The 14,701-nt window shown below is 37.3% G+C and overlaps 1 protein-coding gene and 1 long non-coding RNA gene across 3 annotated transcripts in view; one reads left to right on the top strand and one right to left on the bottom strand.

Annotated features, from left to right (window-relative positions):
- The window catches only part of EGFLAM (EGF like, fibronectin type III and laminin G domains), a 236,602-nt gene that overhangs the window by 177,235 nt on the left and 44,666 nt on the right, over positions 1 to 14,701 (top strand). For both annotated transcript variants that reach the window (XM_074207355.1, XM_074207354.1), the window contains 3 exons: positions 1,689 to 1,878; positions 9,632 to 9,757; positions 10,444 to 10,687. In XM_074207355.1, coding sequence (XP_074063456.1) covers positions 1,689 to 1,878; positions 9,632 to 9,757; positions 10,444 to 10,687 — 560 coding nt within the window. The remainder of the gene's footprint in view (positions 1 to 1,688; positions 1,879 to 9,631; positions 9,758 to 10,443; positions 10,688 to 14,701) is intronic.
- Positions 1,322 to 14,701, bottom strand: part of LOC141502565 (uncharacterized) — a 40,092-nt gene continuing 26,712 nt past the window's right edge. Inside the window, exons 2-3 of the long non-coding RNA XR_012472587.1 lie at positions 12,325 to 12,396; positions 1,322 to 8,284 (exon numbers count right to left, since the gene is read on the bottom strand). This is a non-coding gene — a long non-coding RNA (uncharacterized LOC141502565). The remainder of the gene's footprint in view (positions 8,285 to 12,324; positions 12,397 to 14,701) is intronic.

Below are 14,701 nucleotides of genomic sequence, written 5' to 3'. Positions count from 1 at the left end.
AGGGTTTTAATGAGAATCCTCTGTAACGAATGCATTCATTTTTAATATGTTGACTGAAGTTCACTCTTGTGCAAGGCATGAAAAAGAAAGAGATTGGTAACCAAAAAAGTTAAAAAGTTTAGGAGTGGGAAATAGCAGGCCCACTTAGGAATAAAGGCAAATAGACCCCAATAATATTTTAAGGTCTCTTGAGTAGCAGCCTGAAGCATTAAATGTACTCATCAGAAATCAATCAATCAGTATTGCAGTGACCACATTTGAGTACCAAGATCTATGCGAAGGCTACATACATGAAAGTTAGATAGTACTTGCCTTCAAAAACCTTCCATTCTCTTGAATCCCTATCTATTCACTAAAGTATAAAATAAATATTGTGTATCTGTCTATAAGGTATAAACTACAAACACATTTCTCTGCAAATTTTCTACAAATTGGAGTTTTTGTAAATCCTACCAGGACCTTCTTCAAGAAAAAAATTGCAGATTAATGAAGTTTTACACTAATGAGAACAATCCTCAAGAACATCTGTCTTGTCCCATTGAAAACACTCTACTGTATTTGGACTCAAACTCAAAAATAACTAATCCAGATTGCATTTTTTGTTACATAGAAATGTAGAGCTGAAAAACACCTAGTTAGTTCAACTTTTTTGTTTACTGATGGAAAAAACCAAAGGCCAAGAAAGAGAGGAGGGACTCCCAGTGTCACCCAGGTAGTGATGGAACCAGGACTAAAATCTGGCTAATCTGACTCCTAGAATGACTCCCATGAGCCAACAGGACTTTGATTCCCTTGTCTGAATAATGCTTTATATTAATACTTTTTCCACTCCAAAATTTAAAAACATAATTTGCTTAATTGTCACACAATTCTTTGAAACTTTGAGGCAATAGAGGAGATTATATGTAATTTTTTCATGTAGTGTTATCCCCTTTTTCAGATGAAGAAACAGAGGCACAAGAAGGGTAAATAAACAATGGGAGGCAATGTGATGTAGCAGAAAGCATACTGGATTGGGAGTCTGAAGATCTTAGCTTGAAGCCTACCCCTGATGCTTACTAACTGAGCAAATTATTCTCTGAACCTCAGTTTTCTCACCTGTAAAATGAGGATAATGTTATCTACTTCACAAGGGTGTTTTAAGGATCTAGTGAGATAATGTGTTGATCTCAAAGTGCTATGAAAATGTGCGATATTAAATTTGTAGGAGAGCTAGAAATAGAATATTTTGTTTTAGTGCCCTTTTTTAACAGTGAATAAATATTATTGTTATTTTGACATTATGAATGACATTTTCTCAATTACATGTAAAAAAACATTCAATTTTTAAAAATTTTATATTCCAAATTCTTTTTTCCCTTCCTCTTCTCTCCTCATTGAGAAGGCAAGAAGTTTGATGTAGGTTACACATATGAAATCATGCAAAAACTATTAATATTGAAATATCTTGCCTTTCCTCTTGCAAGAGAATGTTTCTGAAATCATGCTCCATGAGGAACTAGAATGGTAGCTAGCACTGGTATTTGGTGGGGTCAAATTACTTGTAAAAAAAATCTTAAAAAATCATTCATCACAAAGTTCAAATATTGAGCCTATATCTTACCTCTTCATATTCTTCCTTTATATCTTACCATAGTCTTCCTTTTTAAAAGTCTTTTGAATGTGTTCTTTGTTTTTCCCCTTTAAAGGGCCAGTACAGTAAAATTACATTCCGGACCCCCTTTTACCTTGGTGGGGCTCCCAATGCCTATTGGCTGGTCAGAGCAACAGGAACAAACCGTGGCTTCAAAGGTTGTGTTCAGTCACTAACCATCAATGGGAAGAAAATAGATCTAAGGCCCTGGCCACTCGGGAAAACTCTAAGTGGGGCAGACATAGGTAAGTCCACACGTGGGATTTGGTAGAATTCCTTTCTTGTTTCTCTGGGCTGAGTTTGGTAGGAAAGCAGTTGGCAACAGCTTACTTATAAAACCGGAGGGGATATGTACAAGGGCAGTTGGATTGAGCACTTCAAAGATGCATGTATTAGTCATTCTAGAATCTCACCCCTCTACATTTTCTACTCACACACACAGTGGGGCAGGTACGTGGTGAAGTAGATAGAGTACCAGGGCTAAAGACAGAACAATTAATCTTCTGAGTTCAAATCTGTCTTCAGACACTTACTAGTTGTGTGACCCTAGACAAATCACTTTATCCTATTTGCCTCAGTTTCCGCATCTGTAAAATGAATTGGAAAAGGAAATGGCAAACCACTCCAGTATCTCTGTCAAGAAAACCCCAAGAGAAGTCATGAAGAGTTATACACAACTGAAAAATGACTCACCAACAATAGTAATGAATCCTGGCCCCAAACTCAGCATTCTAATCCCTACCTGGTAGCTAAGTCTTGTTAGGAACAAAATAAGCACTTGTTGAATTGAATTTAATCTAATTTTTAATAGAAAACTAATAATATAAGGCATCACATTGACGAATAGCAAATGAGCACTAGTAGTAATTGTAGATACTTATGGAGAATTCTACATTTTACATGATACTTTGCTTACATTCAGTCACATTTGGTTGTCAAGACATCACTTTGGAATAAATATTATGTTAATCTCATTTTATACATGAGGAAACTGAGATTCCTTTTTAAAAAAAGCAATTCATTTGTGGCCATGGTGGCTAATAAGTGTTGGAACTATGATTTGAACTCAAGTCTTCTGACTCCAGTTATGATAGATTCTTAGGGAACTTGATGAAATTTGTAAGCTAAGGGGGAAAATAAATAATAAATGACAGTTTTAAAAATTAAAATAAAATAAAATTTAAAAACCTGAGCTGACTCTCAAAAAATGGTCAAGATTTTCATAAAACCATATTTAGTGCTGAAGGGATCTGAGAGACCATGTAGGCCAATATCTTCTTTAAGAAAAGTTAATTGACTTGGCCTAATGTCACACAGGTAATAAGAAACAGATATGACTTGAACTAGTTCTTTTGATTCCAAATCCAACTTCTTTCCATTGAACCACAGAATCTCCTCTTAGGTTAAGAGTGGGTAAGAGAATATTCTGGATGCGAGCAATGTCCATCTCCTCTCATCATGAACCACTATCTAGCTACTGAACCCAGACAGCTTCAGAGGAGAAAGTGGCTGGCAACCTTGCACAGCCCACCCTTACTTAATTCCACTTCACTTGTTTGTTTTTGGCATCACTTCTCTGATATCATGATCATCTTTAAGAATGAAGGACAAGGGGTGGCTAGGTGGCATAGTGGATAAAGCACCAGCCTTGGAGTCAGGAGTACCTAGGTTCAAATCCAGTCTCAGATACTTAATAATTACCTAGCTGTGTGGCCTTGGGCAAGCCACTTAACCCCATTTGCCTTGCAAAAAAAAATACCTAAAAAAAAGAAAGAATGAAGGACAAAAACAGAAAATACAGAAACATTCAGGGGCAAACAGTTATAAACCAGTTTCACTAAAGGAGATGGTTCATGAAATGGGAGATAAGACTGGAAATAGAGATTGGGGCCAAATTGTGGAGGCCTTGGAATTCCAAGCTAACCCCTAGATCTTATTTCTTAGACAATGGCGAACTAACTGTTCTTTTTTGAATAGGATAGTAACATGAATAAAGCAGGGTTTTTAGGCCAAAGCCTGTCTGCATAGTTCAGGAAAACATATTTAAAAGAGGAGATTCAAGACAGTTAAAATGTTATTGCTATGGCCTGGGAGCTAGGTAGGCAAAAATAACAATAACAAAAATAATAATGGTGATGAGTTGAGATTCTATTTAGAGCTTGGTGGTTGAGAAATTTTAACGAAATGGAAAAATTTGTATTAGAAGATGTATCTAATATTCCACCCTATTTACTAAAGGAAAAGAATTATCCCCCAGCCCTAGATCCTTCCTTAGCCCTACGTCCAATTCCACCCCTACAATTTGTCTTATCATAAGATTCTCTTCTCCAAAAACAGGTATTTATAGATATTTTGCTAGTCCACAGCAGGCAAGAATAGGAATGACCAGCAATCTCATTTTCTCTTGGGTTCCTATGTGAATAGTCTCCTCTAAGAAAAAGGAAATTTCTGGAACTCACTGATCTGGGGTCATGGAAGCAAAGATAGCTTGACCAATAGTGAAGCCCTGGGAAATCATCTGGGAGTGGCCATTTCTGACCAGGGTTGTGACGATAGTTGTCTGCCTTTGGCTGGGCTCCAACACATCTTACCCCCAAACCCAGACAACTCTTCTATTGAATCTTGGAGCAGAATTCAAAGTAGAAGTCCAACTTTAGCTTGTGTTATCAGATTTAAGCTAGACAGGCAGTTGGCAGGGACAAGACAGAACAGGACACAGGGCAAGTAAATTTTTCAAGTCTGAAAGGTACTGCTCTCCAAAAAAAAGGAACAGAAAGACACAAACAACACAAACAACTTGGATACACCTAGAACCAAAAATACTGTAGGCTTGAAGCTCAGATCAATCATTAAATGAATATAACATTAAGCAACTTGTCCCCTTTGGCTTCAGGTTCTTCATCTGTTCATTAGGGTAATGGCGTGGGCAAACATCATTATAACTTGTCAGATACTATGACATGATGTGAATCTTTATTATTCTTCTTACTTCATAGATGTGCCTGGGCTGACCCCTTAAGGGAATCCAAATCTGTCTGTCTTTTGACAGTTATAATGATGAATCACAAAAGACTTTGCCTTTTTCCCTGATCAGGGTTCCCCTTGGATTTAACCTGGAAGAAGAAAGCCAGTATTCATGGGGCAGAAACTCTTCTCTGATAGGTGACTGGACTGGGAGTAGCCCTGAGAGGTAGATTAATTAGGCAGCTGTCATCTCACTGAGCAATCACAGGAGCCGACAAATAACACAGATGTTGCTAAATTGAGCAAGTGTCTAGACCTGCCAGCCTTTTGGCTTCCATCTTAGTCCAGTGTTTATCCCTACCAGTTCCACAGGTAGTATCAGAGAAGGGGTCAAGTAAATGGTTCCTGGACTCCAAGAGTCAGCTGTTAGATTATTGGATCTCTTTTCCTTATGTACTTTGATAAAAAAAAAAGTCAATTAGGTTATTTTTTTTCATTTCTCCTAATACCAGAGATAGCATAGTTCAGTAGATTAGAAAGACAGATACAGAATTAGAAAGCAAAGTACTCAAATCCTACATCAGACATCTAATAACCATGAGTCTAGGGGCAAATCACTTAACCTCTTTAGTCTTGGTTTCTTAGAAATGAGGGAGTTGAACCCATTGACCTTTAAGATCATTTCCCTCTCTAAATCTGTTCCTATGGCCTTATCCACTGCAACAGGTCTTGTCATGTTTCCCAATTGAACATACTTTCTTTGTTTTGAGTTATTCAGCATTAAAAGAGGTCTTGAAATTGTTTTTAAAAATCCAACAGATTGCCAAGCTATGGCAGTGAATTGTTCTGACATAAGCAAGAGTAAATTTCTTGTAATGTTATCATTTTCCAAAAGAGGATAGCGAAGCCATGGTAACTCAAAGAAAAGAATCACAGAGCCTCAGAGGAGGTAGGAACTGCAGAGGCTACCTGATCTGTCCCAACAAAGATAGAAGAGAAAGCTCCTCTCCCCCAAAATGAGCATTTAAGTTTTGTTTAAATAGCTTTATTTAGGAGATAATTGCCATGAGTGTACCCTTTATATATAAAATGGTTTTACCTCTGAGATCTCACTAATTCAGCACTCTCTTCCCCTTCAACTCTCACCTCCTTCCTTAGTACTTCTTCAAGTTCTATACACATATACACATGCATACATACATATATATCTACATGCACATACACATACATCCCCATCAAACATAGTCTTCCTTCTCACTGTGATCTTCCATCTGCTTTCTCATCAGCCAGTTTAATTATGCTCTCCCTTGGTAACAAGACCATCACATCAGAAAATCATTGACTCTAGGCTGAACAAGCAGCATGGCAACCCTAGATTGGGAGCCAGAGGACCTGGGTTCATATTCTGAATATTCTGCTTAAATACAGGATCCTGGCAAATTGATTTACTTTTCTGGACTTCTTCTGTAAAATAAGGAGGTTCAACTTTCATCCCTAAAACTATACTTCTACAAATAGCTCTCATAATTCTTCTCCTCTCTATTATCACTTCCAGCTTCCTTATTCTAGCTGCCTAGATTATGACAATAGCCTTCTTTTTTTTTAAATTAAAAAAAAATTTTTTTAGGTTTTTGCAAGGCAATGGGGTTAAGTGGCTTGCCCAAGGCCACACAGCTAGGTAATTATTAAGTGTCTGAGACCGGATTTGAACCCAGGTACTCCTGACTCTAAGGCCGGTGCTTTATCCACTACGCCACCTAGCCGCCCCTGACAATAGCCTTCTAAGCCTTTTTTTAAACTCCATTTTCTAGACTATTCAGTCCAATGAAATATTGATCAACACCACTGGCTTTATCAAGTGGGTAAGGGGATGTGACCCAAGGATAGATTACATATTGATACCCTATTCAACTTCCTTACACACAGATCTGGAGTAATATAAATCAATCAATCAATATTAATATCTTTTCTCTCCCAGATACACCGTTAAGGTTCCTCTTCATACTATTGCCTACTGGGAGCAGCTAAGTTGCACTATAGTGCAGAGAGCCCTGGGCCAGGAATCTGGAAGATTCAAATCTGACCTCAGACACTAACTAGCTGTGTGATCCTGGGCAATTCACTTCACTCTGCTTCATTTCCTCATCTGTAAAAGAGAAGGAAGTATTTTTGCCAAGAAAATCCCAAAAGCAGTCACAGAGAGTTAGATTCAAGTGAAAAAATGAATAACTACAACAAAACTCCCTACTGAATAAACTTCATCCTCTTGTCTAGCCTTCAGGGCCTTTCACACACTACAATTCTTACCCTTATCTTAAACCATTTCCTAGTAGGTTCCAGTCAGTCTGCAATATTGAGAGAAATGATTATTTCTTTCATCTATTAATAAATAATTATTGAATTAGAATCAAGTTTTTCCCCTTTTCTACTTCCTCATCCAGAAATAACCAATATGGGAAATCTTTCTCAGAGATTTACCCAGTCAGGAAAGCAAAGATCAAAGGCTGTGCAGAAATTCTAAGTACAGGCTGAATTCCTGCTCGTTGTGTTTATTCAGACAGGTCTGGGAAAAAGTGGTTTCTCCTTTTTGTCATATAGGTGATATGGAAATTCATAAGTCTCTTTAACCAAGACTTGGGATACTCAAGATTCTCATTGGAATAAGCTCACTTCTCATTACAATATTCATTTTCTCATTAATCTTTAACCATTCAGTGTTGCCACTCTGAAACAACCACTCTTCGAAGGGCATATAAACTAAGTATCTACCACCATGAGTCATCTTTGTTCCAAAAGAGACATTCAAATGACCATTCCTTTTATTAATAAAATGCTAATATTATTACCAAGAAACTATGTATTTTAAACTTTTTAAATATCACATTATTTCTGTTACCCAGACCTCTGTGTTTTCACATTTCCAAGTCTTTCTTTGTCCATGTGCCTGGGTTGTTCTTCCTCCCCTTCTTTCCTGTTGAATTTCTAGTTATCCTTCAAATTCCATCTTAAATGTCAACTCTTCCAGGAAGCTCACCGTACTACATGCAGTTTGGTTATGCTATGCTCCTTCAGATAGTATGTGTCCTATATGTGACATCTCCATACTATATAGTTATCTGTGCTAATGTTATATTTCTCCTAACCCAGTTATAAGCTCTAGGTGTACATTTTCCATGGTAACTGTTTAATCAATATTTTTTTAAAAATGAATTGCCTGGCAGGCAGCCTAATATTAGAAAGATTTGGATTTGAAGTTAGAAAACTTGAGTTCTATGTTTTCTAGGGGGAAAAATTATTACCAATGAGACCTAAGACATTATCACTTGGTTTCTCTGAGACTCAGTTTCATGAACTATTAAACAAGGGGTTTAAACTAGACGACCTTTGGAATTCTGAAATCCTTATTCTGGGTTCATCCAAGGAGAAGCTGATGCTGCAGAAATTAGTAAAAGATGGGAAGGTAAAGGGTTAGCTCTATGATGAATCTGTTCTTCAAGGGTCAAAGGCTAGTTCAGAGGCTCCTCTGCTTCAGTCTCTCTGTGGACTTTGGAATCTTGGGGGATTAACACCAATCTGTAGATTCTCTTACTGAACAGAGACCACCAGATGCATCTGTCTAAGCTCTGTAGGGCCACCAGATGGGATGTACAGATGATAACATACTTCAGTTGATAGTGGATCAGTCACCTGGAAACAAAATGCTTTTTTCACATCTCATTAGCAACCCATTCAGTTATCCTTCCCCCCTCCTCTGCCCAGGATGCTTTACCTCCCTCCACCCTCCAACACTTTATCAGTTGCAGAGGCTGGATGAATTCTGCAAATACACTTGACTGATGCAGACAGAAACAATGATGTTGAGGCCAAATGAAGACTGGTCCATCTAACTTCATATTTCTAAGGCTAGAAAAATCCCTGAGATGGAATGGTAAAAGAGAAGGTGATAGGTTATTTTGTTTTTCTTTTGTTTACTTTATCTGTGGAAAATTCTGAGAGATATTGCTTCATACTTAGGAAAAAGCCAGGGAAATTATAGAATATTGGGAAAGTACAACAGGCAATTGTTGACCCAGTAAGGGAAATGAGACAGCATTTTCATTCTCTCATTCACTTTAGTGATCAGATCCCTTCTTCCATCACCTGCTACAGGAAGATATTTTGCTTTTACCTATACTGATTGTTCAAGACCATATTAGAGTCCATCAGTCTAATTTAGCTCTTTTGTGCAGGGGGGAAAAATAATCTACAAAAGCAACAGAAAAAGTCAAATATAAAACAAATAATTCCATTCCTCTAGGGGTGTACATTTGCAAAACAAAAGATAAATTTCTCACAAATTTCCCCAGATAAATTCAATGGAGGAAAAATCCTACCACCTGTTGGGATTCTTTTAAGTGCGGCATTGCCCTAGGGCACTTACTTATCCCTCCTGGAGGATACTGAGGAGGTGGGAATGGTGATTATGAGGCCCATGTGCTGTCACTTTATGGTTTGCTTACTGCCCAGACAGAACAGTCAACAACCTTCAGATAGTTAATAAGCTTAGACCCAGTCACTTAACTCCTTCAAGGCTTACCAGGCAGGGAACAAACTTTGATTCAACAAGACAGCACTTAAGCTAATTGAGGTTACACAAATTAGAATGCTTATAACATAAACAATCTGGTGACATTTGGAGAGTTTGAATTATGTGTTTATGAGAACAACAGAGAGATTAATTAAAGCAGAAAAGGCCCAGTCATCCTGGTGAGTGGTCATAAAAATGTCTGGTGAATTAATATATGATTTATTGTTTCTACCGTGTTTGAGAAAGGCTTTGTGGCACTCTGTAAACCCAATGGAAATCAGATTAAAATGAAGGGACATTATGACTTGTCCTTAAATTTGGTTTACAATTTTGCTGAGGTAGGAATGAAGTTTACAGAACTAGGAACTAAATACAATGTGTTGGGAACAATGGTTCTTGCTTCCTAGTTCATTGGTGTTATTGGATAAATGCCTATCTATCCTAATTCCTCCTTTGTGTGCATTTAGGTGAATGTAGCAGTGGGATTTGTGATGAGGCCTCCTGCATCAATGGAGGCACCTGCATTGCAGACAAAGCAGATTCCTACATTTGCCTTTGTCCCTTGGGATTTAAAGGGAGACATTGTGAAGATGGTGAGAAGGATGTGAGCTGCTAACTACCAAGCAGATGCTATAGAAGTAGAGTTTAGTTTCTGGTTGCTTGTTTGTTCATGTATTAATGTAATTTTTCAGCCCTGTAACCTTTAGTTAACATCAGAGGGCATTTGGGGAGTTGCATTTTCAGAAACTAGAGAACCTATTAATGGATAATGTATGTGAAGCACACATAACTTGTACACTTGGGAATGTTTGGTTGGTTTTTAAGAAGAAGAAAGCCATATTTGGTGGACTATATTCTGGATTTAATGGAACCCCATTACTTGATCCTGGCAAATTGATTTACTTTTCTGGACTTCTTCTAGGGCATCCAAAGTTAATCAAGGGTATTCAACCTTTTGGTCTGATAGTAAAAGCTTTGAACAATGACCATTTATCTGGAGGACCTAGATTTGCAATTTAATCAATATATAGAATAATGTATAGAATTATAGAAACACTCTTTACCAATACAAATGAACAACCTCTTAGTAACTTATAGAACTAATGAATTGCCTGAGACTTTCTCATGGTCACATAGTAAGGGTTCTCAAATTACATTTACCTGACTCCAAGGCCAGATTCCTACCCATAACGAATTATTTTTTTAAAAAATCAATAATTCCACATCCACATCTCACTGTGTATTCTAATGTCATGTTTGTTTCTTGTGAGACTTTCAGCTTTCACCCTGGCCATCCCTCAGTTCAATCAAACTCTGAGATCCTTTGCTGCAACCCCTTGGCCTTTAGAGTCCCAGAATTACCTCTCTTTCATGGAGTTTGAGATCACATTTCGACCAGAGTCAGAAGATGGGGTTCTATTGTACAGCTATGACACAGGCAGCAAAGACTTCCTGTCTATCAACATGGCAGATGGCCATGTGGAATTCAGATTTGACTGCGGCTCTGGAACAGCTGTTCTCCGGTAAGGGTAACTTCCAAAACTAACCCCAAAAAGAGTAATGCTTAGACATTTTTGAAAACAAAATCATTGCTTGCTATAAAACTGAGTATGGTTCATACTTACAATCTAGCACTATTGCCTTTCCATCTTGAGCTTGTGTTATATTTGCCATCGATTATGCTCCAGTCAAACTGAATTGCTCTCTGCCTTCTCATCTCTCTCCACATTTCGTTTTCTGTGCCTTTGCTCACAGTTTCACAATTGTGAATATTCTGCTTCCATTTCTGTACCTATTGAGTTTCTTACTATCCTTTAAATAAGATTCACACGGCATTTCTCCTTCAAAATTTTCCTCTAGTTCCCTTCCCAATTCCTTATTGGTGAAGAACTTCCATGTTAGACTTTCTGTAGCACTTCTGTTTTAATATTCTCTAATGATAATGAGTTTTATAGATTTTATGCTAATGTTTTCTTTGCTTCTAGACTAGATTCTGGGAGGACAGGACTTTTCTTGTCTTCCCTAACAGAATATAAGATCCATGAGGGCAGGAATAGTTTCATTTTTGTCTTTATAATCTCAGTGTCTAGAATGGTCCAGGAACATAGAAGGCACTTAAATTCTTATTGGATTGAATTGCACACAACATTTTGCACATCATAGACAATAAGAGAAAGTTTGATTCATAGACAAATGAATGAAGTGCATTTAACAATGTCCTCCTTTTTCATGTCTTTCCTGCACATTTCTTTTTTCTGAATCAAAGCCTAGTATACACAGATAGGATACTTCCCATAGTTAGAGATCTCCTGCCTACAATGTTTTTCTTTCTCAAATGGCTCCTCAACAGGTAGCTTCTTTCTGCCCCAAACAAAGAAAAAATTTCTTAAGCTTGAGGTGAAGATGAAATCTCCTGATTTCTTGATAGGGTAGTAATGAACAATACAACCCTTAATAAATATTAACTTATCATTATCATCATAATACCTAGAATTTATATGTGTGTATATCTATATATCACTTTAAGGTTTACAAAGTGTTTTACAAATATCTCATTTTATAGCACTATATTTTAATGTGGTAGATACTTAATATTTGTTGATTAATTAATGAAATGCTAATGATAATTTGTGATCTGCTTCATTATGTGATCCTATGATATGAATTGTAGGAAAAGGAGAAATGTATGAATTTTTTATATCTATCCATCTCCTTGCCCCAAATCTGAGATAACTTACCTGGTTTTCCCCTTTGTTTTTATGTCTGTCTTTCCTCTCACTCTCTTCCCTAAATGATCAGTCATTAATAAGTTTCAGTGACCCCTAAAAGATCGGGGATCTTTACTTTATAAACTAGTACTTCACAATTTCAACGGATCTATTGATGCCCTGGCAACCCATCTATAACTCATATTCTGCCATGGATCCAACATAGAGAATCCACATGAATGCTGCAAAGTTTCCTTCTTCCAGGTTTTATTCGTTTATTCTATCAACAGGACTTTCCTCCTGTAAAGAGCATTTCCCCTCCCTTCCAAAAAGAATCTTATGGAGAGGTATGTCAAAGTGAACCCAGACTGACCCTGGCATGACAATGAACCCTCCACAATGACAACCTATCATAGCCCTCCACAAGTTCCTAAGGATGGAGGAAAACTTACCTAATTCATCTTTCCAAAACTTTTGGAAGTGAAAGGAGCTCCCATCCAAGGCCTTCTTTTCTATCATTTCCCCTAAGTGTAAAAGAACAAAAGATACTTGGAAACAAATTTATTTTAAGATTACATTTTGTTTTAAATATATCCAAATCCTCCTCAAAGACATCCTTTCAACAAAGCAAGACCTTAAGTTCTTAGAAGTTATCCCACCAAAAGAAAACTTCTACCTGAGATGAGTTCAGGTATGAGTTAGGAATGGCCTGTGAATCTGGTGTCCAAGGACCAACTGAGTCCAGTTCAGAGAGTGAATAACCACACCAGACTGGCTAAAGAGTAAGGAATGTTTTGGTCATTCCAGTTTTAAAATACCATCAAAGCTAAAAAGTCAGAGGGGCATGGTCTACACTACAGAGACTAAAAAGATCACAGAGTCGATAAGTCTGTGCAAAACTGTGAAAGAAACTGGGAAAACAAAGAGGAAAAAATGGTGTAGACCCAGATCCTACACTCTGGTAGAAGAAATGAGATCTTTTCTGAATTCTCTGAGCCTTCCATCTAATAAGAAAAATAGATTTTATATACAAGCAGTGTACTAGATAGATGTTCCTTATGGAAGTTACACTCTTCCAGATATTAGAAAACCCAGGTTCCTGTCTTAGCTTTGATGCTTACTACCTGGGAGAATTTGAGCAAGTTTTCTTGCTTCAATTGCTTGCTTAAGTTTTCTAGTTACCATTTCCTCACCTATAAAATGAGAGGGTCACACTGGATGACCTCTGAGGTCTCTTCTAGCTTGAGATCTATAGTTTTATGACAAAGGCAGAACATGATAGGCTGTTGAATATTTTGAATCCTGAGCTTTTCTCATCTTTGCATTCATATCTATTTCTCTTACTCTCTTCCATATTTATTAATTTCTCCCTAAGACTAATTTACCTAATAACCTTTTTTTTTTGTTCCTACATTTGTTTGTCTTCCCCTCCTGAAGTTTCCCACCATGGTTTTCCTTAATAGTTCAAGCAAGCAGCACAAAATTAGGGATCTTTTTTCCTTTCCTTTTTTTAATCAATTAATCAACCCATAAGGATTTATTTGGCACCTACTATCCAACAATTAAGCATTCTGCTGGCCCTGGGGGAAAAAATTGCAAAGAATGAAATTATCCCTAAATCTCAAGTAGGTTACATTTTACTTGGCAATAGGAATGGGTAGTTTTTTCCCTTTTCTTCAGCTGACATTCTTTACTTCTTTCTGCTATTTTGGAAAGAATAGAAGGGTGAGATGTGACAAATGTATATTGGCTATAACTGCTGCTCATTCCTAAAAGCTGATGGGAAATGCTGGTTGTTCTTGGTTTAAATGATTTTTTTAAAAATGATTATTTCTCATTTCTCTTCTGTGACTATTCCCCCTTATCCAGCAATGACATTGGCTGTTATGGGGATGAGCATTTATCTCTCTTTGTGTGTGTGTGTGTGTGTGTGCTTATAAAAAGTGTTGTTTAAAGCTGCTAGTTCCTGTACTTCAAGACAACTTTGAGTTGTCTTGGCTGATTCTATTTGCATAAGATTATGCAAAATAGCTGAAGCAATTCACCTGAAAGGATTCTGTATGACAGGCTGAAAAGGGGAATAGGGGTGGGTAAGAAAACATTGATTATCACCCTCCCCTTTCAAATTTAGCTTCCTCCTGGATAACAGACAGAAAATGGAGACTATGCCTGGACTTCTTGGCATACCTCAACATATTAGTTATATCCTTCCCTCCCACCTCCTCTGCAGTCATATTATAATAATGGGAGCTTAACAGCATTTGGGACACTAGGGGCTGGTACAATTCTCCTTTCAGAATGTGGTACCTTTTTATTTTTTAACTTGAGGAGTTTTATCTTCAGTCATTCAAAGGAGCTGTAGCCCTCACCTATCAGTAAAAGCCAGTGGCAAAAGAATTCTGAAGAATTAAATATGGTAAAAGAAGGTAAATTCATCCAAACCAGAGACCTATCCATTATTGATAAGGATTTGAACACAGTCTAATTGGTTGATTCTTTCCCCTTCCAATAGCATTCATTCCATTCTATTACAAAGCACAGATCTTTTTTGTATGCCCTCCTTGTTGAATCCAAGTCCACAACTCAATGTTATTCCTAACTGATTTCTCATACCCTATATATCCCATCCATTGCCAAATCTTGTTGCTTCTACCTTCACAATATTTTCTCTCCACTTACACTATCCAAATTTAGGTCTCAACCCCTCTTGTCTTAACTATTGGGATAACTTTCAAATTGGTTTCCAATGGTCTGCTTCATGTCTCCATCCATCCTAGACCATTCTCCACTCAGCTGCCAAGGTAATATCTCTAAAACCTCCAACTGCAT

Source organism: Macrotis lagotis, chromosome X (assembly GCF_037893015.1).
Source record: "Macrotis lagotis isolate mMagLag1 chromosome X, bilby.v1.9.chrom.fasta, whole genome shotgun sequence".
Lineage (NCBI taxonomy): Eukaryota > Metazoa > Chordata > Mammalia > Peramelemorphia > Peramelidae > Macrotis > Macrotis lagotis.
The sequence above is the reverse complement of the archived record's forward strand: the minus strand, read 5'-3'. Positions and strand labels throughout refer to the sequence as shown.